General features: G+C 43.7%; 1 protein-coding gene across 2 annotated transcripts in view; it reads right to left on the reverse strand.

The window, feature by feature from the left end:
- Window positions 1-18,415, reverse strand: part of SHROOM4 (shroom family member 4) — a 274,039-nt gene extending 255,624 nt beyond the window's left edge. For both annotated transcript variants that reach the window (XM_037821192.1, XM_037821190.1), the window contains exon 1: window positions 18,217-18,415. In XM_037821192.1, coding sequence (XP_037677120.1) covers window positions 18,217-18,333 — 117 coding nt within the window. In that variant the 5' untranslated portion in view covers window positions 18,334-18,415. The remainder of the gene's footprint in view (window positions 1-18,216) is intronic.
- Window positions 18,416-20,389: the final 1,974 nt, after the last annotated feature.

A 20,389-nucleotide genomic window follows, 5' to 3' on the forward strand; every position in this document is an offset into this window, starting at 1 on the left:
TGTGAAAACCCTGATCCAGTGGTTTATATCAATGGGTTCTTCCCTCAAGGTGCTGACATAGCCCATGAAGGATATAAAACAAGTACACAAACCTCATTAGAAAGAAGCTGGTGAGCACTAAAAGAGAGGTACAGATAGTTCTTAGGATTTTGTGGAGGGAGAAGACCACTTGTGGCTTGGAGGAATGGAAGACAAGGTAGAATGGGACAAGAAGGAAGTATAATGTGTGATGAATAGGTAGGATTTAGACAGGTAGACAGGACTAGAAAAGTGTTGAGAGACCATCATGAACAAATCACAGGGCATGTTTGGGAAATACTGAGTTATCATATTTGGGACTGACTGTATGACAGTGACTAAGGCAGTAATAAAGGGCATAGGCTCTGAGTTAAAATCCTAGTTCTAATATTTACTAGCTGTGTTACTCTGTACAAATCATTTGGATTCCATGTGCCTCATTTTCCTCCTCTGCTAAATGGGGAAGAATAAGAGAAACTTATATGGCTGCTGTGTGGATTAAATAAGATAATGCATGTAAAATCACTTAGTACAGTGTCTGACATCTAGTAAGTGCTCAATAAATGCTTTTTTGTGGCAGAAGCGCAAAGGAAGTAGCCAAAACGTAAGGCTGAAAAGGAAAGTAGGGGCTATATTATGGATAACTTGATATATCAGACATGAGGGGTTTGTACTCAAATCAAGATGAAGGAGGTTTTGAATAATAGTCATAAAGACAGACCCACACCAAGTGGTGTCAGTTTGTGGTAGGAGATAAACATTCTGGCTACCTGACAATGTGAAGGGCTGCCTCATGAGAGAGTGTTTCCCATCACTGAATGGGTTGAAGCACAGACTAGTCAACCAAATTAAAGAGTGTTATAAATGGTACTCAGGCATTCAGTGAGTACTGAAATTAAAGGCTGTTATAAATGGTACCTAGGCATTGGGTTGAGTATTGATCAGCTTGAATGGCCTCTAAGAATCCTCTCAACTATAAGTTGTTTTAGGATGAATACTCTAGGAACAATATGGAGGAAAGATTTGTTCAAGGCACTGCTAGGATCACAGAATCATAAAAAAGGGTAGTACAAGGAAGTGGTAATGGCAAGAGGTGGAGCATATAGTTTGGGAAGTCTGCTGGTCTAGAATTCCAGATCTAGAAAGAACTTCAGAGATCAACCAGCCACCAGCTTCCTCATTGTACACACAGGGAAACTAAAATTCTCAGGGGTAGTGACTTGTAGGATAAATTAAAAAGGAGTGAGCCTAGAGGCAGGGAAGCCAGCCAAGAACCCAGAAATCCAGACATAAAGTAATAAGGGATTGGGAGGGGATGGGAGTAGCAGGAATTGAATGGAGTGCTATTTTGAAGGAAGAAAAACTGAAAGGAGAAGGTGATTGACCATATATAAAGGATGAATAATGTAGGTGACTCCAACATTTTGATGCTAGCTGAGTGGGAAGAAGGCCAAGGACAGAGACCGTTTGGCAAAGGGAAGATAACAAATTCTGTTTTAGTCATTTTGGGTTTGAGGTTAAAAAAAAAGAAGTAGACACTGTCCATCGAACAGTTGAAGACAAGCACCTAGAGCTCTAATGAAAAGGTTAAAGCAAGAGATTTGGGAGTCATGAGATCTCATCATGCTCTTTCCTGAGGGAGGAAAGAAGGAAGGGACTGAGAGAGGAGGAAGGAGGGAGGGAGGGAAGGAGAGAAAGCACACACACACACAGGGTTCTGAGCTCTGAGCCTTAAGGAATACCCACAGCACATTAACAAAGGAGAATGGAGAAACAGTGAGAGGATGGAGAAATAGTGAGAGGATGGAGAAAGAAGTGTCACAGAGCTATGCTGGCAGTAGGGCTCTGAGGACGTCAGAATGCTACATTAGAAAAAATACCAGCGACTAGCAATACAAGGAACTGCTTAAATGACTGGATACATTATGACTGTTAAAAAAAAAATGGAGGAAGCCCTCTAGAGACCTTTCTCTATTAGAGAAAGATATCCCATATATATAAGTGAAAAAAAGCATGGAGAGTAAGTATTTTAGTACACTACTTTTTTGTATAAAAGGAGAGAAAAAGAATCTATATTCACATTTGCTTGTGTAGGCATAAAGAGACTCTGGAATGACATATTTAAAAATTAAGTATACAGCACCTTTGGGAGGGTGTGCAACAATTGGCAACAATGGTTGCTTCTGGAAAGGGAAATTAGGTGGCTTAGGTGCAGGGATGAAAGAAAGACTTGCCCATTTACATATTTTTAATTGTGTGCAATGAACATTTATTACCTATATTCCAAATAACAATTTAAACCAATAAATTGTGCCATAAAGAAAGGAAGGAAGAATGGAGGGAATAAAATGAGACCATCACTCACAAAATGTGGTGGCAAAGAGAAGGTGGGTGAGAAAGATAGGGACCAAGAGGGTCAAGGAGGGGGTTTTGTTTATTGCTTCCCTTCCTCCCCAGTTTGAGAGCAATAGGGGCATTGGGAAGAAGAGGCACTCTAAAATCAGATAATCTTGATTTTGAATACCAGCTCAGACACTGGAGGAATGAATTTTGGCAAGCCACTTAACCCTCTGACCCTCAATTCCTGCATCTTAGAATAGGGACACTACTAAGTACCTCTCATGCATTATATCATTTAATCCTGAGAGTCTCAGGGAACTGTGTCCTTAACAAGCTTTTCAGGAAAGCCTGGAAATGACTGGTTTGTGTGACCTACCTTTCACAGAATGTGGCCACAGGAATAGTTAATAGTGGTATTAGAAAGGGAACATGAGGCATAAAAAGGGGGTCTTTGAAACAGAATTCCAATATCTAGTAGCACAAGCATAAGATTTAAGGTCAGGCAGAGCTGTTTTTTTAATCTGTAAAATAGGAATACTACCACTTAATTTACTGTAGGGATGAGAAGATTTGAGGTTATGCATATAAAATTCCCAGAACAGATTAGGCATTTGATTAATGGTAACGCTAACCATCCCAAGCCCAGAATTAAGGCTCCCAAGCACACCAAAACAACAGTGCCAATTTCCTATTGTGCACTTCCACCATTCCCTTGCCCCTTCACACCAGCCCTCAAAAAAATAAAGCACATCAGCTATCCCTTTGATTTTTCAAACACCTATGAGGTCACCCAAAGAATTCCCTCCTGCCCTTTGAACTTTTAATTCGTTCTCAAATGATTTACTGGCTGCCTGGCCTCCAAATGACCATGCTAGCAGCCATGTCCTTCCTTTCTGAGGCTCTGATCCTTTGATAACAACAGTGCCCTGATGGGGTCAACCATTCCTACTCTTCAGGAGCATTCTTAGACAAATTTTTCAACTTTGGAAGGACCTTAACAGGAACAGCAGTAAGGAGCAAGCTAACATTCTCTGCTTCTCCTACCAATGTCTGCAAGAGCTGAATCATCTCTCTAAGATTTTCTCAGATTGTTTGTACTCCTTTCACACTTACTAAGTGATCCTGATAAGGACAAGCATTTCCTGGGGTCCCTTTCGAGGCAGGTTCCTAAGTTAATTCCAGTGAGTCAGACTCTTCAGCAGTAGTCCAGACAGGAACAAGCTAAGAGAATGGCCAACAGTGTGTCCTTTAAACTGCCACAATACTGCCACTGTGAGTTTTCAATCTGTTCCCTTTGGTGCTTTGACATAACCTAATTGACTACTGCAGACAGTTAGCCAACAATGAAATTAGACCCCGTTAGGAAGGAGGACAGAGCAGGTTCTTTTTGGCCCTTCTTAGCATTCTCTACTCTGAGAACAGTGTGAAAAGGAATGTCATGGTCAAGTAATGAGGACACGTAAGGCGCTGAGTATAAATACCAGACAGTGAGTCACACCCAAGGCCAGTCAGACAGAACATGTTAGGGCTTGCTTAAGCAACAGTGAACCCCTCCACACACACATACCCACAGTATGTTCACTTAAAGCTGTCTCCTTTCAGCAAAGCAATGAAACACTTGAGTCAAGCAGAAGACTTATGCTACACCCGCTCTGAACACAAAGCAACAAGTGGGGTGGCTGTTGTTTAATAATCTTACAGCAAAGCTTCCCAATAGCAGGGGGAATGCTGTAGTCATGATCCAGCAGGTCTCTGCCAAATGCAAACCTCAGGAACAGAGCTCACACACAGGAGGTGCAAAAGCAAGAACTCCAACTGTTGCAAACCAAACTCCAGGCAGCTTTGAGACAAACAGGTAACCACTCCCATCCCCGACTCTTGCCATCTCCTCATCTCATCCACTATTCCCCTCTAAGTGTTCTCTCCATCCTTAGCTCACATGTATGTGTCATTCAAGGTTTACCCCCACCACCACTCACTACGTATAACACATAGACTGCAAAATTTAGCTAGCATACACAGATCTCCAAGTCATGTCCTCTTTCTAATTTAATAGTTCAGAGTAGAAAGGGGAAAGATTACCAATTATTGAGCACAAAATTTTTGCTTGATTCCTCCTATATATCCCCCCAATCAGCAAATATTATGGTGAGTCTACTCTGTGCACTGGGCTGAGGATGACAAAGATATATAAGATGCAGCCATTGTCCTCCAGGATATTTTGGTCCAGTGAGCCAGACATAAAACAGCCAAAGTATCCAAAGATTGATAATAGGAGATCAGAACTCCAGCATTCCAAAGAGGGAGCGATTTATTCCACCTGGAGCAATCTGAGATAATGCACCCGAGGCTTGAATATTAGGCCCAGTCCGGAAGGGCAGATAAGAGTGGAGAAGGCCTTCTAAGTATACAGTGAGGCCAAGACACTTGAAGGAACCTGAGGACGGGACATTTGGAGGCCAGAAAGCACCAGTTGTGTTTGGCCACCAGAGAAAAAATGATTTTGCCTAAAACCTGGGTCCTGTAAGAAGTGCTAGAACGTAAGGTTAGAGATAGAAATTGATCTATGACACCAGGCTAAAGCAGTTTGGGCTCTATTCTACAGGCAGCAGGGAGCCATTAAATAATTTTAAGTGGTAGCGGAAGGGGATGATCAAAGGAGGGAGAAACCATCTGGGAGGCAACTACAGTAGTTTAGTTGTTCCAGAAGGAGGCTTCTTCCTGAATATCCCAGCTCTTCCAAGAACCGCCTTCAAAGCTGCCCTCTCCCATCTGAACGCACTATCTCCAAGGTCATTAGTAGGCATTTCCTTTCAGTTCAGAGAGATTTCCATGATGTTTCTTATCCCGAATGCAGCTCCTAATGTTGTATTGAAGTTGTCAGGAAATTAAATTGTTTTAAAAACTTGACGTTTCATCCAAATCTCTTGGTTTAGATGAAAAGAAGTATGATACATCATGTTCATTTCTGCAATATCATCAGTTGGCTTGTCCTGGGGTCACTGGTCTCCTCTTAGATCCTAACTGAGGAATAGGAGGGGAAAGAGACGAGAAGAGAAGGAGAACTGCCAGCAAAGGACAAAACCTGATTGCCAAGTGCTTTTTTGCAGTCTAGTCCAGATTATTGTTACTTATAGGCTCTGACTGGAGTTTGGCCCTAAATTAGGACTCCAATTTAGAAAGGGGGATGGAGCTGGGAAGGCTCCACCTGGGTGTTAGCAGTGGGAATTAACTCTCCCTGATCCTTAATTCTTTTGTTTTTATTAGTGGTTGAAAGGGGAGAGGGAAGTAACAGGAACCCTAATGCAGCTGAGTAGGGATAAGAGCTAAAAACCATCCTTAAGCAGATACAGTATGTGCAGAGGCTGGGCAGGTTTCAAAACACTGCACATTTCTCCAGCCAAAGGCACAGAAAAACACAAAAAAATCTGCACATTTAACACTTGACTTCCAGAGCAGGAGAGTATCCTTGTGTGTCACACAGCAGAGAGAAGTTAACAAGCTGGCTCTTGTAAAATACAGGGGAGTTTTTTTCACAAAAAATACATAGCAGCCAGATATTAAAATCAATTTAAAATATAAGTTATAAACTATTTCACCTTGCCAGAGAGAAGATATAGGTAAAGAAACCCTTCCTCTTAGTAACCTTTTAGCAAGAAGTATGTTTTGTCCGCAAGGAGGTAAGGAGGGAGTGAATTTAGACCATGTTCTGTAGAATAAGCATCTTTACAACATTCTGAATTTTAGTTCTTCACCATGTAGAAAAGCAGATGATGCTGCCCAAAAGTAGTAACAGATCTAGAAAGCAAACCCGAGAAGGATGGGGATAAGAATGTATTAGTTATCATATTGGCAGGTCCATCTGCACATAAAGTTAGCCTTTTCCTTGGGAATATCATGTAAGTATACAGGACAGCAATGATAAGGTTTGGGTCAGATCTCACTCCAAATTTGCAAAAGTCTCCGTTAATAATAAAACATTTTTCCAACCAGATTTGCAGCAAATGAATCTGTGAAGTAAACTCACATTTCCTCTTGATTTTCATATAATAGTGTGTGTGGTGAAGACGCCACTGAAGGCAATGAAATCATACTTGCAAGTTTAACAAAGCTCTTTTAAAAGGTCACATTTAAGAACCAATACTATTGTAGAAATATTAACAATGATGTTTACAGATTAATAATACTATGCTACGCAGAAAGGATAAAACTGCTAACAACAAAAGGCAACACAGACTTTAAACTCCAGTGGTTTGAAGCCTGCCTTACCAAGCTCCACATTTTGTTCTTCATATAGAGAAAGCAATTCCTAAACTTCTTGGGAAGTTAATTGATTTCTTTAATAGCCCCAAACCATTCTAACATTTCAAACTTCACATTTGAAGTTTGGCTTTTTAAGAAAGTCTTCTCTTTAGTTCTTGTTTGTTTCTCTGTTTGTTTGATTTTCCCATCACTTGAAAGTACTAAATTATACAGAATTTCAGCCAGTAACACCTGAGTTGACTAGGCATCCCTCAGATTGGAGGGGATAGCAAGACAAAGCTAGGTCCTGAAATGCCCATAAAATAACAACACAGGCCTATTCCAGTGTCTGCTGGGGCACGAGACTGTCTGGCAATTCACTAATTTCCACTATAATAAGCATATTAGTAAACTGTTTGTGTTGACCATTATGTTCCTAAAATAATGACGTGGTTTCTTTTAACTGATTTGTGGTCTTAAATAAGGAAACCCTTCTATCCCCCAGTCAACTGCCAAACTGCCTGTGAGTCTTCTTAACTTAATTGTCCTACAGATACCTGTCTCAAAAAATCCAAAACTGAACTAAAACTGGTTTCCCCTCCCAACCCCCATCACCACTCAGAGCCTTCCAGATTGGATTGGATTCCAGAAATACTGGATTCATCTCTGACCCCTACCCCTCCTTCATTCCTCCAGATCCAAATAGTATGTATTACCATGAACCTTGGTCAACTTGCTAATGTATAACAACAGAGAGCACATTGTCAAGATGACTGATCCTGGGTTTGTAACTTCAAAATGCCCCTTCCTATCTATTGTTCAGTTCTGGTCTTTCCTCATGGATGTGTATGTGGCAAGTACTGTGCTAGGTGTGTTAATTTTAGTACAGTAATGCTAATCCTCCAAAACAATAAAATGACTACCTATTTTCAACCTGCATCAATTCTATAGCTCAGTTTTCTGGGTTCTTCAGAATATGCAGCTCAAATCCATTCACTTTTAAGATCCCATTACTCTGAAACAATCAAGTAGATCACCATTGCCTCACTTATGTATCCAGCCAGACACACACACAATGTGACACTGTGAAGTTACCTAACCTCTCTATGCCTCAATGTTCTCATATGCAATACTAGTGACTGGTCCAGGGTAAGCTGTACAGAAATATTTTTTAGAAGAGAAATAAAAGTGATATTTATGGAGCTTTGTTCTGGGTTTCACAGGAAGAATAATTCGGCTCCTAGAACTGGCACTTAATAAATATAATGAATGCAATGACTGAACAACACATGCCCTGCCCTTGGGGAGCTTATATTGTTAGTCAGCTCACTGTGGAGTGAACAAACTGCCCTCGGTCCCCTGTCTGTGTCTTTAGGATGTGCAGTGTTTGACTAACTAGAATGAACACTTTCCTTTCTCCCCAGCCTGCCTATATACTATATATCCTTCAAAGGCCTAGCTCCAATTCTTCCTTTTTCCACAAAGCTCCCTGACCACATTAGCCTACAATGAAATCTCATCCCACAGAATGAATGTTGTTGTGTTAGAGCCTATCCCACGGTTTCAGCACTTAAAGCTTTTTGTTTCCTGGGTTTGCAGTAGTATGTCTCTTGAACAAAACTGGAATCTCTTTCAGAATCCAGGGGCCAGGTCTTCTATGGTGGCTATCTCTTGTATTTTCTGGTTTAGGGTTAGACATTTTACAAAGTGTTCAACAAATATGTGTTGACTGGTTAACTCATTGATTGATTGATTGACTGGTCAGAGGCTTAATTGAGAGCTTATTAGGACAGCCAAAAAAGGTTTAGCATACCCTCACATGTTAGGTTTTCAGATATTAGCCAGAAGATCAGGCCTGGTCTTCGAACTTCTGGCAGCATCAGACATCAACATTAAAAGTGTCCTGCTATTTCACACAACTCCCAAATTCTCCCAGGTCTTGGAATGATTTGGGTAACTTTATGCAGTTAATTCTTTCAGTTCAAAATTCTCCTCAGAAAATTTCTGTTTAATAAGAGACACCTACAGAATGCTTTGCATTTATTTCTAAAATCACATACACATATAGTACATATATGAGTATGGGATAAAATGAATCTCCCTCTATACTGGAAAAACAGTACAAGATTTATTATTTTCATTTTGAAAATGATGAAACCGATACACAGAGAGGGAAATGACTTGAATAAAGTTACATAAATACTGACTAGCAGAGCTAAGACTAAACCTCAGGTCTACTGAAGTCCCCTTACTTTGATTTGAAATGTAAAACAAAACTAAACAAAAACCTTCCTATGACCTTGACCTCTGAGGGACAAGTACTGGTAATATTACCAGTTTCTAAACTAAATTACATTTCTCTATCTCTCTTTCATATCCTTATCTAGTTCTCTTTTCTTTTTCTTCCTCTCTCTTTCACCTATGTAAACATGGTACTGTGGAAAGTGTCTGAGATTTGAAGTCAAACAAGTAAATTTTAATGCCAGCTCTTCACTTATTATGTGGCTTAGAGCCTGTCACTTAACCTCTCCTAAGCTGCAGGCCCCTCATTTGCACAGTGGGGAAATTAATATCTACCTCAGAGGGCTACTGTAAAGATTAAATAAAAATACATGTAAAATGCCTAGAAACAGCAGTATTGACCACGAAGAAGATCCTCTTTAAAAGATGTTTGTCTCCCCACTTTCTATCCCACCATGTCTAGGCCTTGACCAACCTTTGGGTTCAAGAGGTTGCTGAGATCCAATCCATACTTCATTGCCTCCACTCAAAAGAGGCACATCTACACAAGTAGAAAAATGTCCTTGCCTGGATCACTTTCAGTCTGTGGTCTTAATCCTCCTTGATTGTGAATTTAAATTAATACAAAGCCCCAAACTCTCTGTCAAGGCCTCCGAAGAACATGAAAGCCAATGAACATGATACTTACTCATCTCCTGAGGCTCCAAGATGTCATCACTTGCCCACTCAATAAAAGATAAGATGCCATGAAAAACTGCCTACTGGTAGAAGTTTTCGGGGGGGTTTATTATACCAAACAATCACAAAAAGAGATGGAAAAAAGCAAGGCAGCCCAATGAAGACACAGCTTTAGCTTGTCATCCTCTCATAAACAAAGATGGGGCTGCAGCTATGAGACTCTAGCCACTTTCTAGAATAACTTGCTAAAGCAGCTTTACCTCCAGCTCTACTCCATCTCATCCCCAACCCCCTACCCCAAAAGAAAAATCAATTTCTGATGGACCGTGAAAGCCAGTATAGGAGAACCATTCAAAACTTTCCTGCCAGAGGCTCAGGAAGAGAGATGGCCATACAGCTGAGAATCTGCTGAGTGGCATTAGGGTGGGGGTGAGAAGACACCACAAAGGGTCTGTCCATCACTGGGTTTAACCCTTGATCCTGTCAAATTAGTCCCACCTCTCGCATTCCTCACAGATGTAACATTAAAAGACTTGAGTGAAAGTTAACAGACCATGCTGCATGCAATTCCTGAGAACATACCAGGAAACAGCCACTTCTGAAAAGATAGGAAGTAGTAGTGTGCAGAAAAGCAATGCACTATAAGAACTGCCTTGTCAGTCAGCCTTCACACTTCTACAGCCTAGACCAGGCAAGGATCCTGGAGCCCTTAGTACCCCTTTAATAAAGCAGAAGCTTGCTACTGGGAGAGTCTGAGAAGAAACAGGAAGGCACAGAGAGGTGAAGTAACATGCCAAGACTGTTCAGCAAGTTGATAAGACAGTATAAGGAATATGACATTGGTCCTGTTCTCCATGGGACAGAGAGGAAAAACAGGATAAAGAGATAAAAATTCACCCTGATTCTGCAATCAGTGTGCTGAGTATATTCAAACTTTATCAACCTTAATCTCTGTGAGATTCTCTCTCACACCCCCCACCGGATACATGCCTGAGCCAAGAGAGACAAAGCTGGTACAGCAGATTAGAAGGGCATCCTGTGACCAAAGAAGAAAAAAAAAAGTTGGGTTTTGGACAGAGGGAAGAACAGCCAATGAAGGAACAAAGAGGCAATGACACTTGAATGAGGCAGTCCAAAATGTAGGCCTCAAGCAACTGTGCTGGAGGAAGGGGGCTGGGAACCAAAGACTGGACATAAAAGGACAGCCTGAATGCATGGAAAATGTGTCTCTGATACTACTGGCAGTGCTGGCTCTGTAACATGGCATAGTCACAAGACTCACACTTAAAGAGGTGGGGATAGGGGTGAAGTCAAAGGGAAGGGGTTAGGACTCACTTTAAGAAACCAAGTCATCTCAGTTCTTGCAACTCTAGTGCCCGGCCAGGGTGGCTATGTACCCAGGTAAATATGCCAGTGTGATACAAGGAAGAATGGATCATCCCCTGCAGAACTAATGCACAAGACAATCTTCCTACTTGGTCTATTTACACTGGATGGGGCAAAGTTGTGTAAGTTTATCCCAAAGTTGTGTAAGTTATCCCATCCTAGTCCCTTAAGCACAATCTTTAGCTAGGAAACATAGTATCTCAACTTATTTATTAATGACTTAACTGAAATCTATCTGAAGAGAGTATTTCAGAGGGGCACCAGTAGAGAAAATATTGGCTCCATAGAAGGTGAGCAAAAGTGATCTAGGCACCAACGTAACCAATATAAATGGGTCACTTGCTGATTACAAGATTACACTCAAGTAAACTTGGAGATCAGTTTCAGAGAGAAATTTAACTATGCACGTGCTGTGCACACACACAGACACATCTGGATATCAGCATGAAGGACATAAGCACCTCAGTCACTGATGGCAGTAGAAATTCCAAACTTACCCAAGGCTACTTGACGGAGCTATCTAGAGCATTTGTTGTCCCTAACTTATGAATGGATTCCTTTCCAAGAATACCTTCTGTAAGTGAGCAGCTTTGAGCTTCAAATACGGTTCTCTATAGATAGAATATTATAAATGGTGGTTAAGTTCTGTGATATCATCAGTCACACACACTATAGATTAAACAGGCCACTCCAGAACCATGATCAATAACATTGTGTTCATGGGGACATGTTTTCTAGATGTAAAGTTTCTCTTCCCTAGACTCCTGAGCCTTCAGTAATAATGAGGATTAAGCTCCACTCCAATCCATCCTCTGATCAGGGCTCTAATAGCAAAGAAAAGTATTTTCCTAGCTCAGGTGACAAATTGGTAGATGTGGGGGCATGGAGGGATGGGGCTGTGGGTGCAAGACCTCTTGTGGATATCCCAGGTAGAAACAGAAGATCGCAGAAGCCAGGGATAACAGCAACAGCAAGGGCTTTTGCAATCAGTGCCAGTGACAATGTGCAGGTAGACACAGACCTAAAAGGGGAAGGGAGCAGAGAGTGCTATCTCTATATTCCTAGATAAGGTCTCTGTAAGTTAGAGACTACTTTTATGTCACATATGGTTAACATCTTCCATCATTGAGGTTACTCCTACAAATTCCAAGCCAGGTGTTGGTTTAAAAAAATAATCTGAAGCTATGGAGTTCTGACTTTGGCACATCATTAAATTCTGCTTCCTTCTTCTGTTATACAAATTCCATCTATGTAAGCAAACAATCCCTTTGTATAGACATATAACCTCCTTGAAGTCAGGGCTTATGTCTTTTATCTCATATCCCCTAGAATACCTTTCTTAAGGCTGGCCTAGGCTAGGGGCAGGGGCAATTCTAAATAAATAGTAGGAAGTGAAATGTGTCCCTCCAAATTCTGTAATGCGGTTGTCCCATATGCCTACACAGATGCCTTGGGAAGACACAGTTTAGCAGCAGTACAGGTACTTCTCCTAAAAGGCTTTTTATTTGACACAAGGCCTTGGTATGGTATGGCTACAAAAATAGCCAAAGAGGAGCCTGGATCCCAGATCCCATAAGGAACAGTTGAAAGACCTAGGGCTGTTTAGCCTAGAAAAGGGGAGACAGGGGGACAGTCTTTGTCATCAGACCCCCCCAAGGGCTTTCCTGGGCCAGAGAAAGTACCTTTGTTTTGTGAGGTCTCAGAAGGTACAGCTATGGACCTTTATGGAAGGAACAGGGAGAATGATTTCAACTCAGCATAAGAAAAAGCTTTCCAAAAATGAAGTGAGCCAACTTAGTAGGGAGTAAGCTCCCCCATGACCACAGGAGAACAAGCTCAGGGATACTGCAGTGGAGATCCATGCATTGGTTAAAATTAAGACTAGGTGCCTTTCAAACAGCCCTCCTAACTCTCAGATTCTGTGATTCTAGGTCTCCTCCAAGAACTGTATCAGGTTAGCCCTGAGATGAGTCTGCCCTTTGGTGTTGGGGCCTTGAGATGAGGGGACAGAAGGCAGTGAGAGCAGCCCTTCACATAGTATCTGCTGTTCTTCATTAACTTTTCTTGGATAGTTCAGCCTTCTCTCTCCATCCTTGTTCTGAAGAAGCCTAACTATAAAAACCCTGAAATTCTGTCCATATAATCACCCCATAACCACCAATCTCAAGTCTGAGTCTCTTTTCTCTTTAAAGAAGTTCCTGGGGAGGGGGTTGCAGGGGTAAGGAGCAAGAAGGGAAATAATTTAAATTTTTTTTAAGGGGCAATGCTCAAGTGTCTTCCAGCTGGAGTTGAATTATTTTCTTTGCCTAAGGTTTTTGAGAGAGAAAAAACCTTCTAACAAGCTTATCCTTTTTCACCTCAGAGAGCATATGTATGGATCCAACCAGCGTGTCAGGTATTATGACAGCCCAGCAGGGTCAAAAGTAGTGTGTACCCAAGGCTCAACTAATGGCTACCAGATACACCACTCACCCTTCTTACTCCACCTCCCTCCTTGTACCTTGTATCTCTCTGGATGGATTCCTGTCTCATATCCCTAAATGTCCTCTACTTTATGGAAGAAGGCAGCAAGTTGGGGAATAGAGGCAGTTGACACCTTTGCTGGTTCTAGAAGCAAAGAGGAGATGGGGATTCATGTAAGTGACCAGGCTGGACTAAGCTCCCAAGAAGTAAACCCCATGAAGATCCTTTTATACACCTAAGATGGTTCACAGAAACTGTCATTTCTTACATAATTGCCTCTGGATTCAACAAGAACTCAAAATTGCTGCCAAGTTTACTGCTAGCCATAAGACAACCTCCATCTGACTTTACCCAGGCCCCCTTGGAATCTCAACTACTTCTTTGTCTCCTTATTCTAGAAATAACGTCACAGTGGGGATGAGGGAGGGGCTAAAAACAACTTAAAGAGCATTCCATGCCAAGATTAGCTTATTGTCACCATCTTACTAGGCTAAGGACAGCAAACAGTACTAGAGCTTGCCCAATTCATTCTCACATCATCTTTGATGCCTACCCCCATTTTGCAAATAAGTACTTGGGTGAGAGAGGGTAAAAATGGCATAGCAACACACACAGTGCAGGTCCATTAAGTGCAGGAGGTAAAGCTTCTTTTTCCTCCAGACTATCACCCCCACCCCAACCTACTTTGTTCCAGGGAATTAACTAGACCCTTTTCTCTCCCTCTGCGGGATGGAGACTCTCACCAACAAAAGGCCAGGAAAACGGCAAATATGTAGAGTGAGGCTGTCTTCTGCCCTTCCCTGTCCTCTTCCCCAATTTTCTTACTCCTCCTCCTCTTCCTGCATCCCCATACACCATACTGGTCTCCACCTTTCTTTACTCCACCCTCTGTCAACCTCAGAGCACGGTTCCAAGAACTCAAAATGGGTGTGGGAACTCTTCATTACAGCTCAACAAGTTCTCTCTCTCTCTCTCTCTCTCTCTCTCTCTCTCTCTCTCCCTCTCTCTCTCATACACACACACACCACACACACACACACCATCAGCACAGGACAATACAACCTGAAATTCTGAGGCCTCTGAAAGCCCCTATTTGATCTATTTGATGCAAAATCATTGGTGCTATGTCCTTGGAAAGGTCACCCAACCTCAAAGAGGATCTCTTCCAATGCAGGGAGTCAACTTCATGGATAACTGTCTACAGTATAGAAGGAGACCCCTAGGTAGCAGAAAAGCCAAATATGATTGGGAGAGTATTCCCATTTCATCCTGATAGAATCCCTGGGCCAATGAGGTAGTACAAGACTCTAGCCAAAGGAATTAATAATACCACGGTCACAGGTCCGATTCCCTCATGGGTCATGTTTCTTTCGTTCTCATGATCTCACTAGGAATACCACAATGTATGGGAAAATCACAAACCATTCCTTAACACGTAAATAATCAATAGTTGGTTTGTTTAATATTTTCTCTTTCTTAGTCACTTGTCAGGAAGGGACTATGTCAGTCCCCATAAATTGGGACATTCAGGGAAATCACAGGTGCCAGCAGGAACTGATGATTCTCAACCTGATCCTTTTCCTGGTTCAGAGGTTCTCTCTTGGCAAATATGAGCTAGATATTTATACTCCATGCCTTCTTCTCCCACTAATCATCTTTTCTCAAATTCCTCCATTTCCCAGATGTCTCTCTCAGTTCCACAAGATATGTCCAAGCATGTATGCCATACCATCTCAGATGCAAATCACTTTAGTTTCTTTCCCTTAACACAAAGGAGGCTCCCCAACATTTTCCCACCATGATTCTTGCACCTTACCTCTCTCTGCCTGATCGGAGATAATCACAAATAATTTCGAGTAAAAAAAAAAAAGGTCCTTGCCTTGCCTTCTTCCCAAGCCAAGATTCCATTAGAGTACCTAGAACCCATTCCTCACCTATTGTGGAACCACAGGCTGGCATAAAGAGGGTCACTGGGGTGGCAAACTGCTAAGAATGGATACATCCCTGAAGGTTATCACCCCATGTTACTTCATAAACTGCAGGACTACTAGAAAAACAAAGAAACTGTCTGAGTAGTAGAAAATACAGTGGACATTAAGTCTACCACTGACTCACCATATGACAGACCTAGGCAAGCCACTGGATGCATCACAGCTTCAGTTTTTCCATCAGTTTCTCCACAACCTTCCCTTACTCAAAGGGGGGCTATAAGAAGCTAATGAAATAAGGGGTGTGAAAACAAACTGTAACCAATAATACTGTATGCAAATGAAGCGACCCAACATACTCCTCAGTCCACAATCCTTCTGGAGAGAAAAAGGTCAGAATTTGTTACTAGACTGTCATAGTCTCATTTAAAGATCACCCAGTTGAACCTCATTTTAGACACAGGGGCACCTAGGCCCAAAAAAGGCAAGTGATGTAGAAAGGATAGGAACCCAGAAATAGTGAGTGGCAGAGTGAGAATTAGAACCCAAGTTTTCAATCTGCCAGGCCAATTCTCTTTCTACTGCCCTCCACTCCATCCCCGCCAATGTGTGCAGACTGAGAAGGCTGTTTTCAAAAAGAAAGTTGTATTGTTCTGAAGCATAAAATGAAAAAAAGAACCAATACAGAAAAATGGACGGGGGATTAGAGAAAATATGCTAAACGGTGTCTTGGCAGGATAAAAAACAATACAGGCAACCACTGCACTTAAAAAAATACCATGGCCCCTTTATATAAACCAAGTTATAGCTGATTCTTACTTTAAGAAGCCAGGCTATTAGGGAGGGATGAGAGAAATAATTTCATCCCCTGCATAACCAAATGCATGTAATAATGAACCTTATAATAGGGGGTCAACCGAACATTCAGTAGGAAGGGAATCATTAAAAGGCATCCTGCCTCTCAACACACGAGGCACTTCCCAAGAGCTTGGTCAAAGAAACCATCATCTACCCTCAAGTAATTCCCCAGCCAGACCACAAATTGCTGGCTACCCCTTACTTAGTAACACCCCCTACCATTCTCATGGTAGCTCACAAAATAATCCAAGACCACAGGAGCAAGCACTCTCTGGGATGCCTCTCATGATGGGTCAGTGCTGGGCAGAGGTGAAAAATGACCTCTACAAGGCAGGTTGTCCAGGCAAACTATGGACATTCTATGGGCAGTGTTAGGAAAAAAAGAAAGGGAAGAACTGCCAGACCGTGGAGGGCTGCATAACCCATTGTGACCTTGGTGGAAAGAAGGGGGAGAGGAGGAGTGTGATAGAAGAAATTCCTGAAGGCCAAGATTCCCCTCCCCAAAAGGATTGTTTGTGTTTTTATTTAAAAAAAAAAAAACAACTTATTACTCCCTAAAAACTTCTACATGGACAACACTGGGGGGGCAAGGACCCAGGTGGGTGACAAAGACATCTCAGGCTGGTTAGAAATACATGACAAGTATGTTGGAAGGAGGTACTGGATGAAGATGTGATCTGGTTATTGGTGTTTGGGGAAGATACATATCCCAGGTTTCCCCTGCCAGCTCCCAAAATGTTGCCTCTGCATACCTTAAGCTGTTCAAGCTGACTGTTACACCCCATTACATTGGCATCCCAGGGTTGCTAAGAGTGTGGGCCCAAAGGCCTGAAGGACTCCTACAAGTTTACCAGCAGCACAAATGCACAGCGAAAGCAGCCCAGGTTACTATGGGCTTGGGGCCGAACCCCCTGCTGAGATAAGACCAAAGTTCAAAAGCCAAAAAAAAAAAAAAAAAAGAAAGAAAGAAAAGAAAAAAATGTGGAATTTGTTCCCTGCTGAGAAACCACATCTTCCTATCTCCAGTTCAAACCCACATCTACATCCTCAACTGAAAGTTGAGCTGGTTGGAGGGGGAAAGCTTTTCAGATTTGAGCATTTAAGGGAAACAAAAATAAATTCGGATAAAGTTCATGAAGTTCGTTCACCTGGCAATCGAGCGTCTCAAGGTGAGCCGACCTAGGAGTCTCTTCCCAAAAACAGCCCTGGCGGCGCCACCACCACCACCACCACCACCACTACCCCTGCCGGGAACGGCTTGCTTTGAGAGTTCGTGAGCACTCGGGAGAGCTCCTCTTCCCGGTCCCTTCCAGCAACTTGGCTCCCAGCAGATCACAGCCTCCTAAAACAAACAAACCCTGGCGGCAGCAGCGGAGGCTGCAGCTTCAGCACAGCTGCGCTCCATGGCGCAAAAGTTTCCTCCAAGCTTTTCAAGTGCAGGAAATCTTGCCGGCGCTGGGGCAAACTCCGGAGGGAGGGAAAGGCCCAACAGAACCCGCAGCAACAACGCCTGGCGGGGTGAATGGATATGCGCGCGGCCGGCCGTGGGAAGTGAGGCTGACGCCACCACGTCTCCTCAATCTCTGTTCCCACACCAGACCCTCGCCCTGCAACCTGCCCGGGTGGGACGGCCCGCGGGTCCTTGGAGGAGCCAGTGCTGCCAAGCCGTATTGCCAGTGTCCTGCAGGGGCAGAGGGGCGCAGGGGCCTCCAAGTAGGAAGCCCCCACAGCCGCCACTTCCTCCAGTCCAAACTGAGAACCGACTCCCCGGCGGGAGTGGAGAGCAAAGGCTACCTCGGCGCCCTCCTGTATGCGTCTGCGCGCAGGGCTTTAGCCCGGGCCAGCGGTGCTCTCATCCCATGCTCCAGCCACCCCAGGGGGTGTCTGCGCCTAGGCTGGTGGCATGACCCTGCCGCGCTGCTCATGCCCCTCCGGAGGGCATTCACCCCCAGCTGAGGACAAGTCTCAAATGTTGGTCTGAGAGTCCCGTCCGGAGGCAGCCTGCGCGCCCGCTTGCCCATTCAAAGTCGGGCGCCGCCAGGGAAGAGCCGCCAGTTCTTACCTTAGACACTGTGAGTGGCTCGCAGTGTTCCAGACCCCCCTTGAGGGTGAAACCCCAGGGCGCTCCCCCTTGCAGTTGCACAGGAACGTACTGGAAGGACCCAGGCCGGTTCTCCATCCTCCGCTTGGCTCAAACACCGCGGGTCTCCTTTACCGCGGGGGCTAAGTTGCCTCCGCCCCTAGCAGCCCAGCCACCATCGCCCTTCAGTGCTACGCCACCCCGCACCGCCCTGCTCCGCCTACTCTTGCGGCTGGAGACGCTCGGGCAGCAAGCGAGCGCAAGGAGGAAATGACACGGAGCTGGAGAAAGGGGGAGAGGAGGGGGGAAAGAGAAGGGGGAAAAAGTAAAGAAAAGAAAGAAGGAGAGGCGGAGGGATAGCGCGTAATGGACGAGAAAACGGAGGAGTGGGGAGGGGCAGTCACTGGGACCTCGCCTATAGGATAGCTGGGGAGGGGGAGTGAGGCAAGGCCTCACATCAATTGTTACATTGTTTCATTCAAGCAGACCCCCTCTTTGGTCCTCCTCCTTGCTGCCTGGTTCCCCGCCCCTCCAGCCAGCCGAGGCGAGGGGAGGTGAAAGTCGTTAGTGTGGACGGCCCGCGTAGCCGAGTGGGCTGAAATGCTGGTTTCCTGATTAGCGCGTTTATGTTTCTCTGACTGCCTTTTCTTCTGAAGGTCCCGGGAACCGGATCCTGGGAGGGTTACAAAGCTGCTAATTTGTGGGCCTTGCCTAGAGGGATGGAAAGTAAAGTAAGCAGGCCTTCGGACACAGTCGTACTGTGTGTATAGGCTGCTCTGTGTGTATGCGCTAGGTGTGTGGGATCATTATGAAACATTGCCCCGAAGTGTAGTTTAAATAAAGAGGCACTTTGAGGATGCCCCCTACCCGGGCTCAGCCGCACCCTGGCTCAGCCCTGGCTTCTACGGGTAGCACTGTGCTTGTGTTATGTTCCAGTCATCTGCAGTTCCTGGCACAGCGTTGCACTTGCCCCACTGAGATGACCAAGCCCGGAATCAGCAAACTTTATGACTAGCAGTATTGTTTCCACTCCTAAATAAACCTGCAGGAAAGAGCATCTATTGATAAAGTGGCCAATTAATAATGTGGTGCCTTTAGGAATAATCAGCTTTTAGGCAGGGTCCAGAATATCTGTGCTATCTGTTCCTACATGAGTCCATAGATAGTGAGCTGGGCTTTTAGAAAAGACCAAATAATTATTATTATTATTGTCTCTCTGAGGTGTTTCCTCTGGAATCCTATTTAACTAAGTTTTGTAAGAGCCTACCATTAGCAGGGAAGATTTTAATAGCATTGCCCTCTCTCTTGCCTGCTCAGACCCACCCCCCACCCCCCCACCCCCGCCCCGGCTTCTTGTGCAGCTTCTTCCCCATCACCAACATACTGTGCCACCTTTCCTTCCACAGCCAGCCTTCTGGAAAAAAGGTTTCCACTCTCTACTTCCATTTCTTCACCTACCATTACCTCTTCACTACACTGTGACCTACCTCGTGCTCCAGCAAGACACCAAAACTTCTCTCACAGGATCTCCTAGTCAATTCTTTCTTCTCAGCCTCCTCGACTGTTTGCATTATATCATGCTGACCTGACTTCTCTTTAATAAAACTGCAGTTTGTGTGTTTTTAGCCTCCCTCCCCTCTTTTCAAAGCCCTTAGAGATGGTTCACATGGGAAAACACCCTGGATCTTTCGGACTTTTAGACCTACAAAAATCATCTTGATCATAGTTTTTTATTTTGTATTCCTTCAACTAGAAGGCAGTTAATTAGAAAGAATGGCATCTCAGCTTGCTAATTCTTAATAGTGTGTCAACTTATGACAGAATATTCATTTGCTCTGTCCCACCTTGAAAATGAGCTTTTCCTTTTTTCTTTTTGGGATTAGAATTCTATCTCCATGATTGTCACTTGGTAGAACTCAGCATGTTTCAATCCAACATATTGAAATCTGTAAAGTACCAGTCACAGGACTATTAGAATTATGTGTCTAGGCCAGAGGAAAAAGATTTGGAGGCAGGAGACACACATCTGAAACCTGGCCTTGTCACTAACTGGTTGGGTGACTTTGGGAAAATCACTCAGCTGTTTTCTGTCTCATTTTCCTCATCTGTAAACTTCAGATAAGCCCTGACATACCTGCCTCCCAAGGCCTGTTGA

This window comes from Choloepus didactylus, chromosome X (assembly GCF_015220235.1).
Source record: "Choloepus didactylus isolate mChoDid1 chromosome X, mChoDid1.pri, whole genome shotgun sequence".
In the NCBI taxonomy this organism is placed as follows: Eukaryota; Metazoa; Chordata; class Mammalia; order Pilosa; family Megalonychidae; genus Choloepus; species Choloepus didactylus.